This window comes from Elephas maximus, chromosome 15 (assembly GCF_024166365.1).
Source record: "Elephas maximus indicus isolate mEleMax1 chromosome 15, mEleMax1 primary haplotype, whole genome shotgun sequence".
Lineage (NCBI taxonomy): Eukaryota > Metazoa > Chordata > Mammalia > Proboscidea > Elephantidae > Elephas > Elephas maximus.
Window position 1 is genome coordinate 83,430,946 of NC_064833.1, and position 26,904 is coordinate 83,457,849.

Genomic DNA, 26,904 nt, shown 5'->3' on the forward strand with positions numbered 1-26,904 from the left:
AAGGATGTGCCCGGCATGAGGCAGACGACCAGCTGTGTGGGAGAGATGAAAGGATGTGCCCGGCATGGGGCAGACGACCAGCTGAGTGGGAGAGAAGAAAGGATGTGTCCGGCATGGGGCAGACGACCAGCTGTGTGGGAGAGAAGAAAGGATGTGCCCGGCATGAGGCAGATGACCAGCTGAGTGTGAGAGAGAAAAGGATGTGCCCGGCATGGGACAGACGACCAGCTGAGTGTGAGAGAGAAAAGGATGTGCCCGGCATGGGGCAGACGACCAGCTGAGTGGGAGAGAAGAAAGGATGTGTCCGGCATGGGGCAGACGACCAGCTGAGTGGGAGAGAAGAAAGGATGTGCCCGGCATGGGACAGACGACCAGCTGAGTGTGAGAGAGAAAAGGATGTGCCCGGCATGGGGCAGACGACCAGCTGAGTGGGAGAGAAGAAAGGATGTGCCCGGCATGGGGCAGACGACCAGCTGAGTGTGAGAGAGAAAAGGATGTGCCCGGCATGGGGCAGACGACCAGCTGAGTGTGAGAGAGAAAAGGATGTGCCCGGCATGGGGCAGACGACCAGCTGAGTGGGAGAGAAGAAAGGATGTGCCCGGCGTGAGGCAGACGACCAGCTGTGTGGGAGAGTCGGTGGGGGCTGGGACAGGCAGAGGTGGTGTCCAGGCAGGATTTATTAGTGTGTTCCCTAAGCATAGCTCAAATTTCTGATGAGGGGGAGAAAAGAGTTAATTGAAGGGTGGAGGGAAAGGCCAGCCTTGTTTAGGAAAAATCCCTCTTCATAGACACCGGAACAGGGAAGAGGCATTTCCTGTTAAGAAGACCACTCAGAACTCTTCCACCTAGCCTTTAAAATACACGGCACTAGACACCAGCAGGAGACCAAGCACATCTGGGAACCGATAAAGGAATTCCTGTTTCCTTTTATTGCTGGCTTGTTCATTTTAACAAGTAGGACATAGGACCATGCCCCTTTTTGCAACTAAGATGGTCACATGTTTTCTCTCTTTTTAGAAGTTGTCAGGGGAGTGGGGTGAACAGCGATTCTGAAGCATGTGTAGAGTTTAGTTTTTGTTTTTTTTCCCTCATAATTTACTTTGATGGATTTTTGCCTCAGCTTGGGCCTCACTCTGCTTGAACCATGGCTGTAACTAAGGGTTATTTATGGATGATTCACTTTTCAGATGCCGTGACCCTGACCCAGAGCTTAAATCATCAGTCCTCTTCCCAATTCAGGTCCTAGAGCACTGGCAGTATTTTTCAGTAATTTGGAAAGAACAAATATCACTTAATCCACCTTGTTACAGAGAACAAGCGTTACAGATTTTTATCAGTGGGCATTGTTCCTAATTAACTTATCAGTCCTGACGGGCTTTGTTTAACTGTGTTCCCAGTGTTGTTGTTTTCTAACTGATCTAGAGCTTGACTGCATTAAAGGCTTCCATTTATGGGCAGTAGCTTGGATCAAGCATGGTAAAATAAAGGTTCTACCATTAGCAACAGTCTGTTACCTTTTCCTCAGCTGAGCTCCAGTGAGCTGTTTCCTTTGTAGCTCTCCTTTTCTAGAGGCTCTTTTCCCTCTGAGCGAGTGAGAAGAAAGACATTACTGAATTGGAGTCTGTGAGGGAGGCAAGATGGTGGAGTGGTATATACCATCCACTTAACAGAGGTTTATTAAATGTCTGTGTTTAAAGCCAAGCCCTGTGAGAAGTATAAATGTAAGAAAATTGTGTTTAAGAAAACATTCTTTAAAAAAAATCTTAAAAAAAAAATTTTTAATGAATTTTTTTTTTAGAGCTGTTTTAGATTTACAAAAAACATTGAGCACAAAACAGAGTTCCCTTAACCCTCCCCGTCCCCCCCCCCCACAGTTTCTCCTACTATTACATTTTGCATTCTGCGGCACTTTTGTTACGATTGATGAACCAATAATGGATACATTATTGTTAAAGGCCTAGTTTACAGAGTTCACTTTGTGTTGTAGGTCCTGTGGGTTTTCACAAATGTATCCACCACTGCGGAATGAGACAGAATAGTTTCACTGCCCTTAAAATGTCCTCTGATAGCATTTGTTTTTAATGATCCTACAATGTGGTTGGGGGAGTTGGAGTTAAGACAGAAACATATGGGAAGATAACGATTGAAGGGTTAAATGGTGATGTAAATCAGTCTAGCACACATTTATGAAGCATCTGTTGTGTGTCTGATGCTGTGTTCGGGGCTGAGGATATGACAATGAATGAGAAATAATCTCGGACCTAGAAGAAATTCACATTTCCAGTAGGGTGACCAAAGCGAACAAAACCTGTTGCTATCACGTCGATTCAGACTCACAGTGACCCCATGTGTTACAGAGCAGCACTGTTCCACAGGGTTTTCTTAGCTATAATCTTTATGGAAGCAAATTGCTAGCCCTTTCTTCTATGATGCCCTGAGTGGGTTTGAACTGCCAACCTTTTAGTAGTTGAGTATAAATTGTGCCACCCAGGGACCTAATAGGGCCACAGATCTACTTAAAAAAAAAAAAAAAAAAAGGCTGTTCTATGTAAAGAAAGCTTTACGGGATGAAATATAAAGGAGAATGTTGATCACGGAATAATGGACTTGGACCAGGCTCAGAGAAAACTATAGAATGGAATGAATATTTGAGCTGGGCCTAGACGATTGAGCAAGAGTTTACTGGGTAAACCAGGCTGGGAGTCCATTCCAGAATGGGGGAATTGCATGAGTGGGGCAGGAATTCCAAGCTCCTCACAGTCTGAGGAGAGGGTGACTGGAGTCAGGTTGTGGGGGGCCTAAATGTTGCATGAAGAATGAGGTTCCACCTTATTCCTGAGATAGCAGGGAACCACTTGTGCTTTTTGGCAGGCAAATGGGGTCAAGGGCCGGACACACAGGGAAACAGAAGAGGTGGATGTAAGGAATACAGTAAAAGACAAAAGGATGGAGCTTGATGACTGATGAGACCTGGGGATGAAAAGGCCAATATGCTGCTGAGATATGGAACTTGAGTAATTGGAATGATGATGGTACCATTACTAGGAAAAAAGGTAGTCAGAAAGTGAGGTACCATGGTGGGGGGAAGCTGATGAATTCACATTAAAAATGATACTATTTAATCCAGTGTTGTAGCCTGTTACTGTCCCTAGTGCCTTTACTCCCAGACTACACTCAAATTAGGTTCAGAACAGTGGTAGTTGAGGTTAGTACCTTGAAAAATTATAATGGTGCCCTTAGCCAGAGGTAGGATGAAGAGATAAAAATGATGCAAGCCTTATTAAGCCTTGTATAATTTGAGTCTTAATTAGAGCAGTGCTAATCTTTCTCCACACAATGGAAGAGTGAATTAAACTAATGATTATTCAGTTTTAGTTTTTATTTATTGTTAGTTGGAGTGGGTTTACAGTCTCAAGGGAAAAATTTCACCTTTGGAGTTTTCATCCTCCTCTTTAGTTTAATGTCTTAATTTATTGGTCTTCACTGGGTAGCATGTGTTTCTGCCTGGGTTTCCTAGGCAACACCCAACAGAGCCTCTCTTTTTCGGTGTTCTTTTTTGAGGGGCTTTTTCTTTATTTCTATGCTTCTTGGAATTGCTAGGGCTTGCTGTCGCCGTTTGCTATTCCTGGAGTCTCTCTTTCTCTGTTATACCCTTGCCGTTGCCCAGGTTACTTTTCAACATACGTGTCCTGTCATGTGCCCAGTGCTAATTTTCTGTATTTTTATGAATTTTAAAAAGTGGAGGAAAATAAAGACTATTGATGGTGAAAGTAACGAACTAGGGTGCATCAGATTACATGTTTATTTACATTTACACATATCTAAAATTCAAATTCTTGCCTTTCGTGTGGGAGACCTGGCTTGATCCCTGGCCACTGCACCTCAGGCGTAGCCACCACCAGCTGTCAGTGAAGGCTTGCATGTGGCTCCGATGCTGAACAGGTTTCAGGAGCTTCGAGACTAAGATGGACTAGGAGAAAGGCTTGGCGAGCTTCTGAAAATCTGCCGATGAAAACCCTATGGACCACAGTGGTGGGATCTGCAACTGATCATGGGGATGGTGTAGGACCAGGCAGCAATTTGTTCTGTTGTATATGGGGTCACTGTGAGTCCAGACTGACTTGACGGCAGCTAACAACAACCACAAAATATAATAGAGACAATTTTGACTTTGATGTGAAAACTATATTTGTGTGAGCAACAGCAAATATTATTTCAGATTATTAGAATTTATTTTACTGGCATTAGGAATCTGGGGTGAGCTGAAAGCCTTTAGAGGGCTTGACATTTTGCTTCTTGATTCCAGTTAAATGTGAGCCTTCTTTATTGATGGAATTATTTTGGCTGTTTGAACCTAACTTCAGAAACATTTAGGTTGTCTCTCTTATTGAATAAATACTGAGTTATGTGGGGGACAAAGATTTGAGAGAGTGGTCAATGGTTTTGCCTTTCTCTACCTTTCTTCTTTTTAGGGGGTCCTAAAAGAAGATAACCCATTGAAAATGTTTCCAACTCAGAGTGACCCCATGTGTCACAGATTAGAATGTCTCTGTAGAGTTTTCTTGCCTGTAATCTTTATGGAAGGAGCCCTGGTGGCACAGTGGTTAAAGCAATCAGCTGCTAACTGGAAGGTCAATGGTTGAAACCACCAGAGGCTCCGCGGGAGAAAGATGTGGCAGTCAGCTTCCATAGAGATTTACAGCCTTGGAAACCAGATGGGGTCTCTGCAAGTCAGAATTAACTCGATGGCAGTGCGTTTGGTTTTGTGTTTAATCTTTATGGAAGCAGATTACCAGACCTGTCTTCTGTGGTGCCACTGGGTGGGTACAAACCACCAACCTTTAAGTTAGTAGTTGAGTGCAAGCCGTTTCCACCACCCAGGGACCTGGGGGAAGACCAAAACTAAAAACCTGTCACCACCGAATCAATTCTGACTCATAGTGACCTTATAAGACAGGGTAGAACTGCCCCATAGAGCTTCCAAGGAGCAGCTGGTAGATTCGAACTGCCAGTCTTTCGGTTAGCAGCTGAGTAATTAGCCGCTATTCCACCAGGGCCCCTGGGGGAAGACAATAGGTAAAAAATTGGGCTGACAATATACTACATTTTTTCGGAATAAAACATTCAGTAAGCCTGTGCATAGTGTTATACTTGCCTAAAAGCTATGGAGATTTTGAGCTTGAGACTTGGTAGCATTGTGAACTGTTAAGTGACCTGGGCATGCCAGGAAGGAGAGGGGATTGGAGGAAGGAGCTCAAGGTCAATCTTTCTCAGGTTGAATTTGACATTTGTTGGGTGTTTTATATAATTAAACTTAAAGATGAACTCTAGGAATTGTCATATTTGGACATTTGGTTTGGCTTCTAATAGAATTTCAGTTCCTGGCACATGAAAGTGGGCTTTAAATAAATATAAATTAAGTAAATGGGTGAAGAATAGATGGGAAAGTCCTGGGCATAGTGCCAAGTGCTGAGGCTGCAAGGAGGCCTGAGATGTCCTTCTCCTACCTGGTGGACTGTGTCCTTGCTGTCCTCTCCGCTGGAGCATTCTTCCCCAGATAGCCACGTGACTTGCTCCTTTAGCTCCTTTGGTCTCTAGTCAAATGTCATATAATCAGTGACATAATCAGTCAGCCTTCCTTAACCTGCGTGCAATCCACGTCCTCCTACTGTAATTTGTTTTTCTTTGTAATATTTTATAGTAATTTTATTGCATACACACACACCCACCCCTGCACCCACCCACGCCAGTGGCATAGCTTCCAGGATCAGAATAACGTACAAGTCACCACAGTACAACAAACTAACAAACTGACAGTGACAGATGGGTAGTAGGAAGACACTACCACGGTAGCCACAACAATGGACTCAAACAAACTGATGATCATGAGGATGGATCGGGACCAGGGTACGTTTTGTTCTGTCGGACATGGAATCTCCATGAGTAAAAGCTCTGTTGACACCTAACAACAACAAATACACACAGTATGTTGTATAGTATTTAAATATAGCTATTTTATAGTAATCTTTTCTAGCTGTACTTGGATCTGGAAATTGAGCAGCTGTAGGTAAATTTAGAATGACAGGTTGGGGGCAGAGAATGGAAGCTCTTGAATGTCAGGTTTTTATTGGAAACCTGTTCTCTGGTCAGACGTGATGTTGAGTAATATTTCACAAAGATCAGTGCGGCATCACTGTTCTACATTCTGCAATTATGAATTTTTCATTAATTCACCAAATATTTAGTGAGTACCTACTATGTTCCAGGCATTCTGTTGGGCACTGGGAACACATTGGTGACAAAATATGCAAAAATCACTTCTCTTGTGGAACGTTTATCCTAGTGACATGTGATCAGTTTCATTGATCAGAAGAGGTGATGTCCTTTAGGAAATTGCCCTGAAGGTGTGAGGTGTAAATGACCTGAGCCGGGATGGTGGTCTTGCAAAGAAGAAGGGAGCTTTAGAAGACGCGTGGGGATAGAAGACTGTCAGAGCTTGGTGAATGTCTTGATAGGTGGTTCGCAGATCAGGGGAAAAGAGCAGCCTGTGATTCTTCTAAGACTTGAGCATTGGTAACTGTAAGAATGGTGGAACTGTTAAGGGATGTCAGAAGGGGAGATAGTTTTGTTGGACAGTTGCCGTGTATGATTTGATATGTTTTGAATTTGACAGTTGCCATTTCTTCAAGTGGAAATGTGCCCAGAAAAGGGCTGGAAATGCAGATCTGTAACTGAGAAGAGGTCAGAGACCAGGATTTATTGCTGCAGCTGATAAACCAAAAACAAAACAAAACAAACCAAACCAAACCCAGTGCCGTTGAGTCGATTCCGACTCATAGCGACCCTACAGGACAGAGTAGAACTGCCCCATAGAGTTTCCAAGGGCACCTGGTAGATTTGAACTGCCAACCCTTTGGTTTTAGCAGCTGTAGCACTTAACCACTACGCCACCAGGGTTTCCTCTGCAGCTGATACTGTTTCCTTATTTCTCTATTTAAATTGGGCTATAGGTAAGTGAAGGAGCCCTGGTACCACAGTGGTTAAAACGCTCTGCTGCTAACTGAAAGGTCTGTGGTTCAAACCTGCCAGCTGCCCTGCAGGAGAAAGATGTGGCCGTCTCTTGTAAAGATTCAAAAAAAACAAACCAAACCTGTTGCTGTTGAGTCCATTCCAACTCCTAAAACATACTGAGTATTCTTATGTTAGCTCATTTACCTGAAACCAAAACCAGACCTCTGCTGTCGAATCAATTCTGACTCATAGTGACTGTTTAGGACAGAGTAGAACAGCACCATAGGGTTTCCAAGGCTGTAATCTTTACCGACTCATAGCACTGTGGTTTTAGGTAATAATAAAAAGAACACTTTTTCTTTTCTTCATCCAATGTCATGGGGTAACAGTTGCAATTTTAATTTGGTATCCTGTCCCCAAGCTGATCAGTATCACAGGAATATTTAATCTTCCTGAGTAAACTTAGCCATGTGGTACTTTACCATGGGGAAGTTAAATTTCTGATCCTAGGTGATGGCCATTGCATGCCCTTAGTTCACATATTATGACTGTAACTCTAGTAGTAACACATGTTGTACTTAACCGCATCATCAGTTAACCCGTTCTTGCTAGTCACCTCATAATTAATAAGAATAAAATCTGCTGCTGGATTTTGAAGAAATAATGATGTCAGTGCAAGAGGTTAGGGATTAGATTTATACTCTTAAATCGCCTTAGCTGAAGGTACATTTTATCACTGGTAACTTGTTTACATTCTTCGTGTCTTTATTATTTTTTTCAGGGCATTATAAAATGATGATACACAAAATGCCTCTTGGAATATTTTTGTGAAAAGCTCTAAGAGCAAAAAACTCAATCCATTTGTCTACTCTTAGACATAGCTTTGTTTTTAAGAAATATTAATACATTTTGTACGTCTGAAGTTCCAATTCGTGTTGTAATAAAATTTTTCTTTTATTTATTAAATTGTGTATGCTATGCATACATCTGAGAGTTAATGTAAATTGCTAGTAGAATGCTTTGGCTCAGCATCCGACATCTCTATTACAGGAATGTGTTGCTTTCAGCTAAGTAAAGGAAGACTTAACTAAGAAATGTGAACAATAAGACAGTATTTTCTCCCATGTTATAGGAAGTCCCAAAGTAAGGCAGTTACAGGGTTGGTTAATTTAGCAGCTCACGGACCAATTTTCTGTTTTTCTGTGAAGCCACTTTTAGCATGTTGTCTTTTTCCCTTTGCTTTGTCTACTCATGGTTGCAAGATGGCTGTATCACCTCTAAGCAGAGGGATGTTATTCTCATGTATTTCTCTGTTTTTTAAAATAGGTTTATTGAGATTAATTTACATACTATAAAATTTACCCATTTGAGATGTACAAGTCAATGGTTTTAGTATATTTAGAGTTGTGGGTACTTCACCATAAGCTAATTTTAAAACATTTTTATTACCTCAAAAAGAATCTCTGTATCTATTAACAATTACTTCCTGCCCCCTCTCCCCCTAGCCCTTAGGCAATCATGAATCTACTTTCTGTCTCTAGAGATTTGCTGATCCTAAACATTTCATACAAATGGAATCCTACAATATGTGTTCTTTTCTGACTGCTTTCTTTCACCTAGCAAGCATCAAGTTTTCAAAGTTTGTTCACCCATGTTGTAGCAGTATCAGTTCGAATGAAGTATCAGTACTTCATTCCTTTTGGTGGCCAAAGAGTGTTCCATTGTATGGAGTTATACCACTTTTTTAAAATTCATTTATTGGCTGATGGACAGTTGGTTTTTTTCTACTTTATGGCTGTTATGAACAATACTGATAATGAATATTCGTATACAATTTTTTTTCCATGTTTTTGTTTCTCAAGTAGATGCCTAGGAGTGGGATTTCTGGGTCATATATGGAAACCCTGGTGGCATAGTGGTTAGGTGCTACAGCTGCTAATCAAGAGGTCGGCAGTTCAAATCTGACAGGTGCTTCTTGGAAACCCTGTGGGGCAGTTCTACTCTGTCCTATAGGGTCGCTATGAGTCGGAATCGACTCGATGGCAGTGGGCAGTGGGTGGTTATGGTAACTAACATTTTGAAGAATTGCTAAACTGTTTTCCAAAGTGGCTGCACCATTGTACAATCTCACCAGGCGTGTCAGAGGGCTCTGGTTTCTCCATACCCTCCTTGCCAACTCTGGTTTTTGTCCGTCTCTTTCGTTACAGCAGTTCTGGTGGGTGTGACATGGAAGCTCAATGTTGTTTAAAATTGAATGTCTCTAATGATTAATGATGTTTTCATGTGCTCATTGCCCATTCATATATCTTTCTATTCAAATCCTTTGCATATTTAAAAAATGAGGTTGTTTGTCTTACCATTGACTTGAAAGAGTTCTTTATCTCTTTTAGATACAAGTTTTTTTTATCAGATGTGTGATTTGGAAATAGCTCTTCACATTCTGTGAGTTGTCTTTTCACTCTTTCGGTGATGGTATTTGAGGCACAGAAGTTTTTAATTTTGATCAAGTCCAATTTATCAGTTTCTCCTCTTATTGCTTGTACTTTTGGTGGTGTTTTCTATTTTCTAAAGTAATTTTTTTTTATTGATAAATAGCTTACATACAGAGAGGTGCCCAAATCACAGTGTTCAGTTCATTGCATTTCCACAAAGTAAATACATTTACGACACCAGCATTCAGATATAACGAATATCCTGGAGTCCCTAGGTGTGTAAACGGTTAACATGCTAGGCTGCTAACCAAAAGGTTGGTAGTTCAAATGCACCTAGAGGTCCCTTGGAAGAAAGCCTTGGAGATTTGTTTCCTAAAGATCACAGCCTTTGAAAGCCCTATGGAACAAAGTTCTGCTCTGACACACACAGGGCTGTCCTGAGTCAGAATCGACTGGACGGCAACTGGTGGTCTAGTTCAGCTATAGTGGGTTTTGCTGAACAGTTAACCAAGATGGTTGCACCAATCCATGTTCTTATCAGTTTCATGAATCTCTTTTTTAAGAACTAGGAAACATTTCCCCAGAAGTCCTTCTCACCCTCCAGCAGGATTCCCCTCCTATATCGTTGGCCAGAATTTACAGACAGGCATGTTCCTAAAATAGCTATTTCGAAGGAAGTGACAAGGCTGTGGTTGTCTAAGTCTAGTCAAGACTCACCCTGTCAGGCTGAGGAGGGCTCTAGAGCTGCCTCCTGATACATAAATGCAGCTGTGGTTCTGTTAGCGTAGAGGAGAGGGCAGGGAAATGGGTGTTGGGGGGCAGTCAGCAGTGTCTGATGAAAGAAGGAAACATCCAGCCAGACTAATTGGATGCCTGTCTGAAAAGTGACATTTTACTCCACAAGAGTTCTCTTCTGGAATTTGAAAATTGCTTGGCCTCTTAATTTCAGGGCAGCTGCATATAGTAAGTGCTCAATAAATATTTCCTATAATACATTTTTCTCATTTTAATTTGCATTTTTAAAACATACTCTCCTTAGGACTGTCATTGAATGTATATCTGCCTTTGTACAGTATAGCTAGCCTTCATCACAAAGCCTTCTTAAAAATATGCTATAAAGTGGCAACCATTTTTCCAGAGAAGCAGTGTGTTTATTAAGCTTTCATTCCTGTAAAGGCTTCATAGAAAATTAATTGACATTATCTGATACTGTGTTATATTAAAGCAAAGATGATAAAATAACTGTGTGCCTCTATAATACTAATTTTAAATAGTAAAATTATATTCTGAGTTACGTTACGTAGAGCAAGGAAGATGCTTGCATATCTGGTGGGCTCATCTTGATGAAATACATACACATAAAAAGACAATTTTGCTCATTTTTACATTTCATCTCAAATATGCTATCTAAAATAAAAACTTATAGAAAACAATAATTTCATTTCTATTATTTGGATTTATATAGGGTTTTTGAGAATGAATGGGATGACCAGTGTGATAGATGTTTAGAAGTGCAGTGTGTGTGTTAGAGTATGTGCTTGTTAGACAACCCTGACTGCGCAGACCAGGGAATGAGACATATCGTAGAGACTTCTAGCCCACCTTGGAGAGGCAGGCCCCATGGCAGATCTGGCCTAAGTGGAGTCCTCATTTCCTAACTGGTGCTCTCATATCTGCCCTTTGCACATTTAAAGCACTCGCGTCTCTGACGTTTATTCGTTTTGGATTATGTACAAAATGTAATCATCTTGCTTTAAAAATTTCTTTTTCCTCTCTGTCAGTATGAGCTGTACAGAACTGAAGTGTATTGCCATGTGAACGTAGGTAAAATGTCCTATCTGAATTGTGTGCTTTTCTGGTTCACACCCACTGATGCCTTTCATGTTCCTGGTTGACCTTTTTTGACCCAGGCTGTTCTTGTGCAAGTCCCACCTCAGTCGAGGACAGTAACTTTACTTTGTCACAGCTTTGAAAAAGAACTTGGGCTCTGTATTTTAGGTCAGGTGTAGGTTACCGTCCAGTTTTCTGGAATGTCCTTTGAAATGATTTGATTAGTATTTGGTTCCCTGTAACTCTGCTGCTGTAGTAATAGGACAGCCTTATGCCTATCTCGGGGAAGCCCAGTCCCCTTTAATTGGGACAAGCAGTGATGTGGTTTACGGTGAGTTTCCTAAAGAATGAATGGCTCTTTGTGCAACTCTCTTGAGTAACAAGAGTTGGATTAGTTTGTTATGATTTTTAAAGCAAATTATAAAACTTATATAAATAAGGAAGTACTTCGTGGGAAAAGGATAAACCAAAACCAAACCAAACCCGTTGCTGATTCCAACTCATAGTGACCCTATAAAACAGAATAGAACTCCCCCATAGAGTTTCCAAGGAGTGCCTGGTGAATTCAAACTGTGGGCCTCATGGTTAGCATCTGTAGCTCTTAACCACTAGGCCACCAGGGTTCCCTGGGAAAAGGGTAGGTGTAGGCTTTTACAGTGGTTTTTGTCTTTAAAATTAGGACAGCCCTCAGTTTCATCCACTTGTAGTGGGGAAAATGCCCCATTTTGTGGGAATGGTGTTGGGTGAAATTGTGTTATGTTTGTCCCTATGTCTATACATCCTTATTTAGCCTGTCAAAACTCATTCTTCTCACAGTATTTTGAAGATACAGGATGTTACCGTGTTGGAAAGTTTTATGTCCACTGCATTATCTCACAGCCGTGGGGTCAATGCGATGCAGTACACTGCAGTCTCCAGGGAATTGTGGGACCAGCCTTAACACTTATTTATACCATCTGTGTTCTAGGCACTTGCCATATCTTATTTAATCATTAAAATATCCCTTAGAGGTAGATATTCTTATGTCTGTTTTTTCAGATGAATAATCAGGTCAAGAGGCATTAAATAAGTTGCCCGAGGTTATGCAGGTAATGGCCGAGACTTGGACCAACTACCATTATTTTCCCTGTATACTCCCTGCTTTCTTTTATCTCTAAGGAAGTAGTTCTGGTTTTGCTCTAGATAATTACAAAGGGTGAAAGCCCTTGAGTATGCCATATTAACAGAAAACTACCTCCTAAGGTAGAATGAAAATAAAAATGGAGTTTTTGGTAACATTTTCAGATAAATGTATTTTTTTTTTATAAATTGTAATATTTTGGGTACTGTAATTGGATTTGAAAAATACTGTTCCTGAAAATTAGATTACTAGACAGTGTATACCAAACCAAAACCTAACCTGTTGGCGTAGAGTTGATTCCAATTCATAGCGACCCTGTAGGAGAGAGCAAAACTGTCCCATGTGTTAGGCGATATATGAAAAAAATTGAAGTGTGAAAACTGACAGTGGTATTTCACAAAAAATGAAATAATACTGAATTTTAAATTCAATTAGAATTGTTTTATGTATGTATTCTTATACTACAAAGTGCTTACTACCGTAATTGTTATCACCAAGATACCTGAAACAGTTAATAAAAACATAAACCAAATTTGCTGTAGTTCCAAAGATTATACAGAAACCTACTGTTTTAGTTCATTGTGTGCTACGGAGTTTGGACTGCACCTTGTGGGCAGTGTGGAACCTTGGAGGGGTTTACCAGGGGGGTGACATGATCAGATTTGCACTGATTAACTGCAAGATGGATCGTGAACTTGAAAAGCCACTTGGTAGGCATGGGAGCTAGTTAAGAGACTTGGGCAGTAATTCTAGGAATAGATTATGTTTGTCTAAGCTAAGGCATTGGTGATGGGAATAAGCCTAGTGGATGGAGTTGGAAAAAATTTTATTGTTGTTGTTAGTTGGCATTGAGTTGACTCAGATTCACAGCAACCCCATGTACAACAGAATGAAATGTTACACTTCCTACACTGTCTTTATGGCAGTTGTTCTGTCCCAGTCCATTTTTGTGGCCACTGTGTATTTTGAGTGCCTTCCAACCTAGGGGGCTCATCTTGTAGCATTATAGTGGACAGTATTGTGTTGTAATCCATAGGGTTTTCATGGGCTAATTTTCAGAAATAGATCACCAGGCCTTTCTTCCTAGTCTATCTTAGCCTGGAAGCTCCATTGAAGTCTGGAAGTTCTGCTGAAACCTGTCCATTGTGGGTGACCCTGCTGGCATTTGAAATACTGGTGGCATAGCTTTCAGCATCATCAAGCCACCACAGTTCAACAAACTAACAGAAATGCGTGGTGGTGGGAGGTTTAATGGAGATAGAAACATCAGGATGTGGTTCTTAGTCACTTGTCAGAGAAGAGGGTGATGGAATGTTTCAGGCTTGGTTCCAGTAACAGAGCAAGGAGGCAAAGAGGGAGAAATAGGTCTGAGGGGTGGTGGAGGGACTTCATTTGTGAAATAACTTTCAAGTAGCCAACCAGTAACATTCAGTAGGCAGTTTAATAAAAGAATCTAGGCTCAGGACAGACATTTTGGTTCAAGATGGGCATATAGATGGTAACTGAAGAGTGGAAGTGGTAAGATTACCCAACAAGAATGTGCTGAGTGGTAAGAGGTGTGAAAATGGAACCCGGATAGAAGGAACCCAAGAAAGAAGGAAGGGCTGCCAGGAAGGAGAAGAAGAAGCCAGGAGAGGGTGAGGGGTGGGGTCTGTGGAGAGGGCGGGGAGACCAGAAGGTGCAGAGCAGTCAATTAAGGCAAAGACAGAAGCCTGGCGTTCAGCAGAAGGAAGGTCTTGGGAGAACTTGGTCTGAGCAGTTTCTCTAGATCGATGAGACCGAGAGACAGTTTCAGTGGACTGGGGAGAAAATGGGCAGGAAGGAAGGAGGTGATGTTAAGGAATGCAGATATGTTTTTGAAAAAGTTTACTGTGAAGAAGTAGCTAGGAGGTCATGTGAAGTCAAGGAAGCATTTTTTTTTTTGTTTTTAAGGTGAGAAAAATCTGAGCATATTTAAATGATGGTGAGAAGGAGCTTTTGGAGAGGGAGAGGTTAGGTCAAAGGCACTGAAGAGAGAATCCCTTGGACCAAAGCCCCTGAGCGGGCAGGGGCAGAGTGGAGTAGAGCAGGGCAAGTGCCTGCGCCTGGGCAAGGGGACAGGCAATGCGGCCATCTGACTGGAGGAAGGGGCACAGGATGGCGGGAGGTCGGTTCCTTCTGATAGTCTTATTGTTTTGGTGTGACAGGAGACCTCAATGTCAGAATATTAAGGATGTGCCTCAGAGGTTGCAAATTTGTAGCTTTTGGGGCTGGGTTTTTGGCTTGATCTGGCTGGCCTTGTGTTTTTCAAATTTTGGCATGTAAACATCTTTCTGGGTAGCACAAATAGTTAAGTGCTCGGCTGCTAACTGAAAGGTTGGAGGTATGAGCCTACTCAAAGATGCCTTGGGAGAAAGGCCTGGAGATTAACCTCCAGAAAAATCCGCCATTGAAAAGCCTATGGAGCACGGTTCTACTATGATACACTTGGGACCGCCATGAGTCGGCCTCGACTCCGTACCAGTTGGTTTAGGCAGGGCATCGGTTCTTCTCTTTCTCACAGCTCTCTCTCTTACGTATCATCACTTTCCCTCACTCATTGGCCCGGTCCCTAGAGGCATTTGAATTTGTGACCTCTTGGAGGTCTTCTGGCTTTCTATAACAGAGAGTGTTATTAGTTATCTTTGCACTTTAAGGAAATAAATAGGTGAGTTCAGGCAGGATCATGAGAAAATAACCAAGCCAAAGGGAAATGGGCACATCCCTGTTTTCATAGACAGGGTTCTTTACTGTAGGCCCCTGCCTGCCTTTCTGATGTTTTCTCTGTGCTTTGTGGATGTGAATTCTCCCCTGACTCATTTCCGTCCTCTATCCTTGGAACAAGAGGTACATGGAGGTGGTGGAGCCAAACTGCCGGATCCATGGCCTGGTTCTGCCTCTTGTTAGTTAGCTGTGACCCTGGGCAGGTCACTTCACCCTTTGGACCTCCATGCCCTTCTTGTTAAAATGGGAATGGTGACGAGAGGGACAGAATCTCACGTCACAAGGGGCTGTGAGCACCGAGTAAGGAATAATTGAAGAGCACCTGGAACGGTGCCTCATGGAGCATGGAGCTTCAGTGCTTGTTAACGGGACACAGACACCCATAGCTTCCTCTTCCACACTCACCTTTGTCACTCATCTTCTTCTGCTCTCGGACTATATGTTTTATGTTTTTATTTATTCACACCCGGGTTCTTTCATAAAAAGGTTGGAGGTCTTTGTATTTCCAGTATCAGTGCTCAATGAATGTCTTGGTGAACACTGTGTTATTTCAGAACTCTTGTCAAAGGTGCTGTCATTGGGGATGGTAGGGGCGATACAACCATCATTCACCAATTCGAGGCACAGAGCAGACAGATCCAGTCTTTGGGTGACTCATAGTCTCTGATAACACCAGGGTCCTTTGACAGTCTCTTTATTTGGCCTTCTTTATTTTATGGAACAACAACAGCAAAATGAAGCATAGCAAATTTAAATTGCAGCCGTTTAATTGTAACCATAATCTGCAATAATTCAGATTTTTAAAAAGGAAAATAAAAGGTGGTATTTCCTGGAACACCGAGAAGCCAGTGCCAAAGAATCAGTTTGCTTTGATGTTACATTAAATACAAAATATTTCAAAATGATGCAATTTCTTCATGTGATTGCCCTGACAAGCCTTTCCCAACATTTTCTGGTGGCATTTCCTAAAGGAAGCTTCATTTTTGGGAGCAGAGCCCTGTTCCTAAAGGGGGCAGCACTATCAAAGCAAACAAAAGGAAATCAGCTTTCAAAAAGAAAATCATTCTTCTTGGAGAAAGACCTTCCTTTTGTAGGTTACAGAGAGCCAGTGCCTTTTCCATTGAGGATTCTGAACCCTGAGAACCCATCAATGCCTTATTAATTGAGTATAATAGTAAATTAAATATAATACAATGTTAATAATATATTAATGGGCCAACTTGCCCTGGAACTATAACATGTCCTTCTGTTTCTCTTTTATCTGTCTAAGAAGATGCATAATTAAATTGAGATAAACATAGCAAGTAGGTGACAGCTCGAGAATTTCAAATAATTTATTTTTCACTCCGTGCTTTACAGCATTTTGTCACCATTATATCTCTCTGCACTGTGAATGTTCTTCTCTGAATAACAGCTGCATAGTATGTTGACAATGACATCCTAAAGTGCAACAGTGCCTAGTAATAATATACACTTAATCCCAATTTATCTGCAGATGAAAGGACTGCTTCATATAATTAGGAGTGACTCCAGAGCGGAGGGGTTGCTTTCTCTGTTAACTGCTTTCCAGTTATTTAATGCTTCCATTTCGTTTTTCCAAGATTCTACTTTAAGTTTCTTGTTTTATTGATTTCTCTCTCTCTTTCTCTTTACCTCTCTCCCCCTTCTTCACTCCCTTCCTTCCAGTACTTAATATCATCATCTCCAGTATGGTGGTTAAGGTTAGGTGTCAGCTTGGCTAGCCCATGATTCTCAGCGGTTTGGCAGATATGCAGTCATCCTCCATTTTGGGATCTTATGTGAACCAGCCAGTCAATTGAAAGGAGAGTTTCCTTGGGAGTGTGGCCTATATTTAATATATATGGATGTTCTGGCAAAGCTTGCCTTCTCTTGATCCTGCATCTGACTTATCATACTCTGACCTCTGGGTCTTGGGACATGAGCCAGCAGCTTGCCATCTGCCCTACAGATATTGGGATTCGCCAGCTCCTGCAGCCCCACGAGCCAGCAGCCTGTTGTCTGACTTGCTGATTTTGGGTTTGTCAACCCCTGCAACCGTTTGAATCAGAAGAAGCCTCCAGCTTGACACCTGACCCGTGGATTTGAGACTTGGCAGCCTCCACGACTTTGTGAGGCATTTCCTTGAAATAAATGTCTATATATTTGAATATATGTTTCCACTAAAGAGCCCAGCCTAAGACACCCAATATGATAAATGTAGCTGAGACGTAAACACTTCATTCTTTTTTTCATTTCAGAGCTCTTTCCAAGTGCTCTGAGAATGGATATTTTGGGTGTGATACAGTGTGGCCAAGATGAGATACTTGGCTGTTGAAACTCAGAATCTGGCTTGAGACCTGATAAACTCTCTACAATTGAATTCTTTGGGACTAATGAAAATAATTAAACAGAATCAGGACACAGAAACCAAATCTAGTCTCGATGAATCCTTTTCCTCTGTATATCTGTCCTGTGTAGTGGCCTAGCTCAGAAGAAAATTCTTAATGTTTATAGCTTGGTAGAAAAACAGTGTTCAGGTTTAATTAAGACTTAGGTTTGTAAATGATTCAAATACTTCTGATTTATTAAAATTTATAACCTTTCAGGCTTTACTTTTGCCCATTAAAAGAATATTAAGACTATTAAGAGGATATTCAAACTGAATGTTTGTGCTGAATTGCAGAAATTATCTGACAGTATCATTAATATCACATGTAAGTAAAATTTTGCTGAAGATCATTCAAAAGCAGCTGTAGCAGGGAACTGCCAGAAATTCAAGCCAGATTCAGAAGAGGACGTGGAACCAGGGAAATCATTGCTGATGTCAGAGGGATCCTGGCTGAAAGAGAATAACAGAAAGATGTTTACCTGTGTTTTATTGACTGTGTAAAAGTACTCGACTGTGCGAATCATAATAACAAATTATGGATAACACTGCTACGGATGGAAATACTAGAGTACTTGATTGTGCTCGTGAGGTACCTGTGCATAGACCAAGAGACAGTGGTTTGAACAGAACAAGGGGATGACGTGGTTTAAAATCAGGAAAGGTGTGTGTGCATCAGGGTAGTATCCTTTCACTGTATTTATTCAATCTGTATGCTGAACAAATAATCTGAGAAGCTGGACTATATGAAGAACAGGGCATCAGGATCAGAGAAACATTCATTAACAACCTGTAATATGCAGATGATACAACCTTGCTTGCTGAAAGTGAGGAGGACTTGAAGCACTTACTGACTGATGAAGACCGAGACTTAGAGCCTTCAGTATATAAAGAAAACAAAAATTCTCACCACTGGCCCAATAAGCAATATCATGATAAATGGAGAAAAGACTGAAGTTGTCAAGGATTTAATTTTACTTGGATCTGCAATCAACACCCATGGAAGCAGCAGTCAAGAAATCAAAGGATGCATTGCATTGGGTAAATCTGCTGCAAAAGACCTCTTTAAAGTGTTGAAAAGCAAAGATGTCACCTTAAAGACTAAGGTGCACCTGACCCAAGCCATGGGGTTTTCAGTCGCCTCATAAGCATGTGAAAGCTGGACAGTGAATAAGGAAGACTGAAGAAGAATGGATGCCTTTGAATTACAGTGTTGGCAAAGAACTTTGAATATACCAGGGACTGCCAGAAGAAAAAGCAAATCTGTCTTGGAAGAATTAAAGCCAGAACGTGCCTTAGAAGCAGGGATGGCGCGACTTTGTCTCACATACTTTGGACGTGTTAACAGGAGGGATCAGTCCCTCAACGAGGAAGATCCTCAATGAGATGAATTGACACAGTCGCTGCAACAACGGGCTTGATCATAACAACGATTGTGAGGACCAGGCAGTATTTCCTTCTCTGGTACAAAGGGACGCTATGAGTGAGAGCTGACTCAACAGCACCTAACAACAACAGCATTCAAATTGAAAGCTGAATTTTGCTTTAAACTCAAGCATACTGATTTTCTTTATTAAAAAAAAAAAAAAAATCACATAGCATCGACTCCAGCAACGATTTCAGTCTGTTTTCTGATATTCGCTGCCCAGCTTCTCACGAGTGGGCTGTGCCTTTGCATCCTGCCTCTGCCCCTTTCTTCGTATCAAAAGCACCTTCTCAGTAATCATCTCTCTCCTCTTTAAGTAGATCCAGAGTTTTTTCTGTCCTCATTTTCTCAGTAGCATTGACACTGTTGACCACAGTTTCTTCTAGAAAGTCTTTCCTCTTTTTCCCTGACAGCAGTTTGGAATTTTCTAGGTTTTCTCCTGTGTATTCTATTAGATATTCCCCTTTTCCTCATCTTACCGTGTTCCTAAGCTCGGTTGTGGCTTTCTGTCAGCTTCTCTCAAGACTTCATCCACCGGTGAGCTGGCTCAGGGAAGCGTAGCTCTAGGGACGTCTGCAGCCCGTACCTTTAGCCCCTTCTTCTTAGGACAGGTCTACTTCTGCCTCCCTCACTCGTGGGAGACCAGTTTGAATGTTCTGAGGTCCCTTTAAACTCTTATCTCAAACTGAACTCTCTTACTCTTAATAATGGTACTTGCTTTTCTTCAGTGATTTACAGTGGAAAGCCCAGTTATTCCCTTTTTTTCTCTTCTTTTTCCGTCGTATCTATTGGTTCAGGTTGTATCTCTATCCCTATCTCTGTCACTAACTCTGTCTCCGTCTGTCTATCTATCCAATGCCTGTCAGGGCCCCAAAGGACAGGCAAGATTTGGGTAGGTGGCAGGAGAGGTAGGGAAAGGCAGTCCAAGTGAATGGAACAAAGTACATAAGCAAAATTGAGGGGGTTCTGTCGTGAGGAGTCAGGGGTTACACGTGGTTTGAGCCTTTTGTGGATAGCTAGGGAAGGGAAGGATGGGAATAGGAAATAAGGAAATTAGAGATTTTTGAACAAATTTTTCAACATTTTGTGTTGAAGAGAGATTAGTTAGGCTTTGTAGTGCAGATACTTAGGGACCAGGAAAGGACTTGGTGAGGTTGGGGATAAAGGGGTAGGGGACTCCCAGGTTTCAGACTAGGAATTTGGGAGCTCCACGGAGACCAGTGAGAGGGACCTTTGAAGGGAATTGATATCAGGCTTGGAAATACTCCATTTTGAAGTGACAAGGGGACCTCTGCAAGCAAATGTCCATTAAGCATTTGAAGATAGGAGACTTCATACAACCTGTGAGTGCTTAGGGATGGAGAGATATCTGTAAGTCATAATTGCCTTTTCAGTTTTAACGCTTTTTCCATTCTTCAGGGCTCATCTTTTGTACTTTAATGCTGTCATGTTATTTGTTAATAATAAAACTCATTTATCTTGAAGATAGCTTTCTGTTAGGCTGCCATGAAATCTTCAAACTTATTTTTCTCAGTGACAGATAAATGAACATAAGTCTAAGGCTTGTTACAGTTTCATAACTTTGGACAAATGTATCTATTGCCGTGAGTTAAGTGCATTATGATGAACATTTCACAAGTACTAATGGTTTGGCATCATGATCAGCTGTAGGAAATTTGAACTTGTAAGCCCTGTAGCAAAGCTCAGCTGAAGATTTTCTCTAAAATTGCAAATACGGGCTTTACAGTTGGTATCATATGGTCAGATTTTTTTTTTTTTTTAATAGGAATGATGCTGACAGAGTGATAATGAATCTTTGTGGTGGGAGAAGGGAGGGAGAAGAATGGTAAGGAGTGAGGGGAGACTACGGCTTTAATTGTTCTAGAAAACCACTTTCATCTACTCTGACATGTCCAAATTGGGAGGAAGGCAAAACCAGTTCTCCTTTAAGGGCTCACTTTGAAGGGATTGTTTCAGCCCAGGAAGCATTCTTCTCATTCCTGCTGGTTTTCAGCTACTATTGTTGGTCACCATAGTATAAGGTTGGGTTCAGACCACAAGACGCAGCCCTCTACTACCTGCTTCACAGTGTGTTTGCCAACGCCAGAGAGGAGAGAGACTCAGCAATGAAAAGAGGTGCAAACTACAGGGCAGGAATCAGGCCAAGAGTAAGGCACAGGAGATTCGTTGGGGACCCAAGAGTGCTCCCTTAGACCCATGGCTGAGGAAGGTCTAGGCTACTGAAGGCCCCAGCCTTAACTCAGGGTCTTTGTTAGCCAGATGGACCCTGAAGGAGTGAGGTGACTTTGCAGCGTGGGACCTTCTGAGCCTAGGCAACAGAAATAAACAAACCAGTTTCTGTCTAGTGGACTCCCAACTCATGGCAACCCCATGTGTGTCAGCAGAGCTGTGCTCCTCATGGTTTTCATTGGTGCAGTTTTCCAGAAGTAGATCAGCAGGCCTTTCTTCTGAGGCACCTCTGGGTGGATTTGAACTGCTGACCTTTCAGTTAGTAGCTGAGCGCTTAACTGTTTGTCCCACCCAGTGACTCCAGATGTAGTATTAGTACCATCTAACTGTTTGAAAAAATCGCAAGCAGCATGTACATACTTGGCCTTCGCTCTAAATTGGTAAGCTGCTCTCAGTTCTCAAAATGTATCACCTGCTTTCATGCCTTTGCTGGCTGTGTGTAACTAGTGCTCATGAAGGCAAAAGGTGGTAAGAATGTAGGACTAAAGAGTACCAACCAGGAGGACAGAGAAAGGAGTGAATAATTCAAGCCTGTATTTTTTTTTTTTTTCTAAGACGTAGCTCTCCTTAAGCTGCAGAAACTGGTGCTCACAGAGTTAGTGCCTTGTGCAGTTCACAGAGCCTGAGGGCTGTGGATCTGAGGTGGGAGTCTGGTTCTGGTTCCTGATCTGGAGTCCTTTTATGTGAGCATGTTGCCCTGAGAATTTATCGATGGAGCCGAAGAGTATGCAGCGTTCTGCCTCTCCATTCTGCCCTCTGCCCCATGGATTGTATACCTGCTAAAGCACATCCGTAATGGTAGGCTGAAGCTGGACTGTGGAGTCCCCTCAACAGATTACAGTGATCTGCTTGGACTGTCCTAAGCCCGTTCATAAGTCCCTTGAACTTGGTGGTGTTGGGGAATTCGTCATTTTCCAAACCATATCCTTAGTGTCATGTACCTTTTGATCCAAACCCACTTGCATCCAAACATTTTTGTTTAATCTCTCCTATTAGGATACTGGAGAATGAATGTATCCTTAATATGTGTATGTTTTTTTATGAATCGTATAGGTGCATGTATGTAATATATTTTGTGAAGCATGGAAACATTGCTATGAAAGGGAATTAGATACAAATCAGTATAAATAGAAACTTTCACAGTTTCTTTCTGATCATCCGTGTGTTATTTTGTCCCCACCCTTCCCAAGGGACTGTATTTAATATTAATAATTAGGAGAGTAAGTATCGAACGTTGTCACTGTAACTGTTAGGGCCTTTTCTCTTTATTCTCATTGCTACTGGTTGTGCTCCATTCATCTCCAAATTTTTTTGTTTGCACACCTCTATTAGAATTTTTTAGCTGGAACCACCCTGGTAGTCTCCCAGCTTATCTTCCAGCCGCCAGGGTCTCCTCCCCCAGTCCATCCTCCATACCGCCAAAAGGACTTCTGAAGGACGGAGGTTGTTATGGGGAAGAGTTTGATTGAATCTAAGAAGTGTAAGTAGTAATGGTACACGTTGTAGTAATGTATTGCTTTAGTGTTTCCCAGAATACAGTTACATTTAAAGCCCTGTGCAGTCTGACCCCACGTACTTTTCCAACCCCATCTCCCGTCGCTGCCAAACTTAACTTACCCTCCAGCTACCCACACAGGTACTTCAGTTCTTTAATTCACCAATATTTTCCTGCCTGTACGGCTTTGCTTTCTGGAATCAAACTAACACTAATATAAGGTAAAATGGGATGAGATTATAGGAATAAAGGGGCTCAGGGAAGACAGAAGTTGATGTGGGTAATTTAAGCGTTTGAGGCCTGAGAAGACTTTATTAAGGTGGGGCGAAAGGACAGGGTGGGAGAGGTGGAGGGTGGGAAACGGCTGGGGAGCAGGGGAAGCTGAAGCCAGGAGGAGCTGTGCCCTCAGATCGTGTACCTAAGTTCCTACTACTAGGTTGCAACTGAATTCCAGAATGTTTTGGAAATTTGCCTGGTACTTGAACTAACCATTCTGTGGTATTTTAGAGAGGGGAACTTTAACGACATTTTGTTTCACCCTAAAATGAGAGAAAGCTCCTCCAAGACAAGAGGATTTCTCAGTACCGGGACAAAGCTTTGTCTTTAAAACTTAGTTCACTTGTTGATGCTGAGGGAAGATCTCTTCTGCTCCTGAACCACCAGCTCCAGGTGATTACCTGCATCACTTAATGTCCACCTAAGTTCTGTGAAATAAGACGTTATGTGATTTGGATGTTATGAACACCATGTTGTGTATACAGGAGAGAAGCACACAGGATGGCTACCGGCTGGGCCTGGGACCCACGCTGCTGCTGCTGCACCTGCCCACTGGGCTTCAAACTCTTCAGCCCTGGGCGTGACATGAAGGACTCCCTGGCCAAGTGGGGCAGCGGCTTTGCAGGGCATCCCCCTCGGTAGCTCTGGCTGCATCTGCGCGGTCCCTGCCTAAGGCGAGTGCAGTAGGACAGCCATGGATGGGCGTGGAGACCCCCTCTCCTGGCCACCCCAAGACTGGGGCCGATACAACCCCGGAGAGCTAGTGAGAGACAGATATTATCTAAGTACTTAGCAAAGTGTGTCTGCTACGTCCCATTCCCCGATTGGGATTTCTGAACTCCGTTATAACCTTACGGTTAAGAGCTTGGCTGCTAATCAAAAGGCTGGCAGTTTGAATCCACCAGCCGCTCCTTGGAAACCTCATGCAACAGTTCTACTCTATCCTGTAGGGTTGCTATGAGTTGGAATCAACAATGGGTTTTTTGTTTGTTTTTTATTATAACCTTTTGGGACCACAGACGTATATGCAGTGGAATGTTGCCTGAAGGGACTTTATGCAGCACATACCTGTATTTAAGAATTCATTAAAACCAAACCAAACCCATTGCCATCAAGTTGATTCCAATTCATAACGACCCTATAGGACAGAGTAGAACTGCCTCATAGGGTTTCTGAGAAGTGACTGGTGGATTCAAACTACTGACCTTTTGGTTAAGAGCCAAGTTCTTAACCACTGAGTTGATGCTGATTCGTAGTGACGCCATAGGGTTTCCGAGGCTTGTGAATCCCTGTGGAAGCAGACTGCCACGTCTTTCTCCCTCAGGGCAACTGGTGGTTTGGAACCACCAACCTTTTGGTTGGCAGTTGATTGCTTTAGTCACTGTGCCACCAGGGCTCCTTGTATCAGTGGTACATACCGTCAACATCACAGTCACTGTTCATGTTGACCTGGATCACCTGGCTGAGGCAGTGTTTGTCATTAAGGCAGTGGTTGTCATTACCACTGTAAAGTTACTCCCCCGCTCCCCGCATCCTTACTTTCTCTGTGGAGGGAGGTCCCTATGTGCAGTGCACACTTAAGGAGTGGCATCTTTAACTTTTTAATCACACAAACGAAGTGAGGCCATTCTTGAAGAGCAGGTGTGAGTGATCATGTCATCGCTGAATGGCGAGGAGCAGCTGAAAAAGCTGTACATTTTTAGTTGTTTGTTTCAGGGGAAAAAAAAAAAAAGGCGCCCCATAATGTTTCTATAAGAAGTTAGAAAAAGGTCAGTTTGAACTTTGTAATTTGTCAAATAAAAATACATTTCAACCTTGGGCCAAGGCCGCCCTTGTTGATTTAATTATGGCAGTCAGTTCTTATCTATACCATAGGACTCCTGTGCTGTTACAGCCGGAGGAGGAAAGATTAAAATTGGTATGTCTTTCATTAATCAAAAGGTTGTAGAACATTGTTTTCATAAAGGCAGTGCCTTGACAGTTTCAGTTACTTGGCGCTTATAGTCCCTCTGAGTTTTCACAGCCTGACCCCGTCCTTTCCCTGGGTACTGTTTCTAGTGTGGCAAGAGGACCTTATGTGCGCCCTCTAGTGGTCAGTTTTATAATCTTGAATTCCGGTTGGACAAATTCAGCAATAGAAAGAGGAAGTGTTCCTGTCCATCCTCATGATGCTTCTCCTGACTGTACTGGCATGGTAAAATGACATGGCGATCGAATTCTGGCTGTGTCTTCTCGGCTTAGAACTAATTTTTAAATTAGGCAGTGTTTTAACCTAGTAATTTTAACTGGATTAAATGCCGTAGTACTGAAAACAGTATTCTAGCAGAAGGTTTTCCTGTAGCTACCATTATAATAAGAACTTCAGTGGCGAGTTGATTTGATCCCGGGAATTGGATTTGGGTTTGTGCAAGTGTTTTATCAATCCTATAGGAACAAGCGCATATTCTAGATAAACTTGGACACTACAAAGCGTGATGAGGCGATCTCTAAGTGAGGGAGTTGTTTGGAGCATTGCCTGTCATTTCTTCACAGAGGAAAACTCAACTCCAGTGCAGGAAATGGCATTTTAGAGATTTCCGTCAGCATTCGTTATTTTACCATAGCTTAAAAAAAAAAAAAGTGTAACACTTTTTTATAGGGTGCTGTCTCTGGATTTTTGTGGAGAGTTGAAATAATCTGCCAGAATTTGAGATTGGCTTTGTAAATTTCTAGGTGGAAATACTGGGTGAGACGGTATTTGATGAGGCAGTAATTGAATGAGTCCTGGTGCTTGTATCCAGACCTGGAGTTTTGTTCCATTGAGATTTGCAGGGTGGGGGTTGGGGGGAGGGATGACATTTAAGGAAAGGCAGTGAAATTGGTGTGAAATCTGCATGTCACCCTAGATATGCCCTTGATCAGGGTGAAAGCTGGACTTGAGATTCACTTATCCACCAAGTATTACTTCTTTTCAGAAATGAGAAGGAATTCATACAGAGAACCTATTAAGACAATAGTTGTATTTGTTGTCTATTTCTGATATTCTTGGAGTGCCTGAGTGCTGTAAATGGTTAATGCACTTGGCTGCTAATGGAAAGGTTGGAGTTCGAGTCTACCCAGAGGTGCCTTGGAAGAAAAGCCTGGTGATCTACTTCTGAAAAATCAGCCACTGAAAACCCCGTGGAGCACAGTTCTGTTCTGATGCATATGGTGTTGCCATGAGCTAGAGTCAACCGGACGACTGGTTTTCGTGATCCTCTTAGGTAGCATGTGATGTATAAATATAGTTAGGGTGAAGTTGAGAGATCTTTATTTTTCTAAAATAAAACACATTAATACCTGTTGCTGTTGATCTTCCAGCTCCACCTAATCCACTGGAACGCCACCCTGTTTGGCAGTATTGACGAGGCTGTGGGGAAGCCACATGGAATTGCCATCATTGCTTTGTTTGTTCAGGTAAATGGTCTCCTGTTACGATTGTTGTACTGTGTACAGATGCTTATTTTTAATTCATTTTGCACGACAGTTTTATTCTGTCTTGGTTTTTTTTTTTTACTTAGAGGTGACATTAAACACATATATAGACAATAGTGATAATTTAAATATAGAGAACTACATCTTTGTGGAGCATGAGAGTGCAGCAGTATTCATTATTGGAAATAATTTGTTTATTAGATATTTTCTTCAGCGTGGCATTCAAGGTGTGGTGTGATGGACTTTTATATGGCCTTTCTCACCATGGTCTTGCAGCTCCCACCAAATGATTAGGTGGTACTATGCAGATAAGGTACTTGGGGTCTATCAAGGGAATTGGACAGCTTGCTAATAATGCAGATAAGTTGCATGGCACCCTTGTAGGGGTGGGACCGTGCAAATAAGGTATGGAACCCTAACAAGGGGATTGGTTAGTTTTGCCATCCCAATAGGCTTAAAATAAGCCATCTCAGAGGTGGAAAG

At 42.1% G+C, this 26,904-nt stretch overlaps 1 protein-coding gene across 3 annotated transcripts in view; it reads left to right on the top strand.

The window, feature by feature from the left end:
• The window catches only part of CA8 (carbonic anhydrase 8), a 212,285-nt gene that overhangs the window by 37,792 nt on the left and 147,589 nt on the right, over positions 1 to 26,904 (top strand). For all 3 annotated transcript variants that reach the window (XM_049853867.1, XM_049853866.1, XM_049853868.1), the window contains exon 4: positions 26,308 to 26,403. In XM_049853867.1, the coding sequence (XP_049709824.1) occupies positions 26,308 to 26,403 (96 nt within the window). The remainder of the gene's footprint in view (positions 1 to 26,307; positions 26,404 to 26,904) is intronic.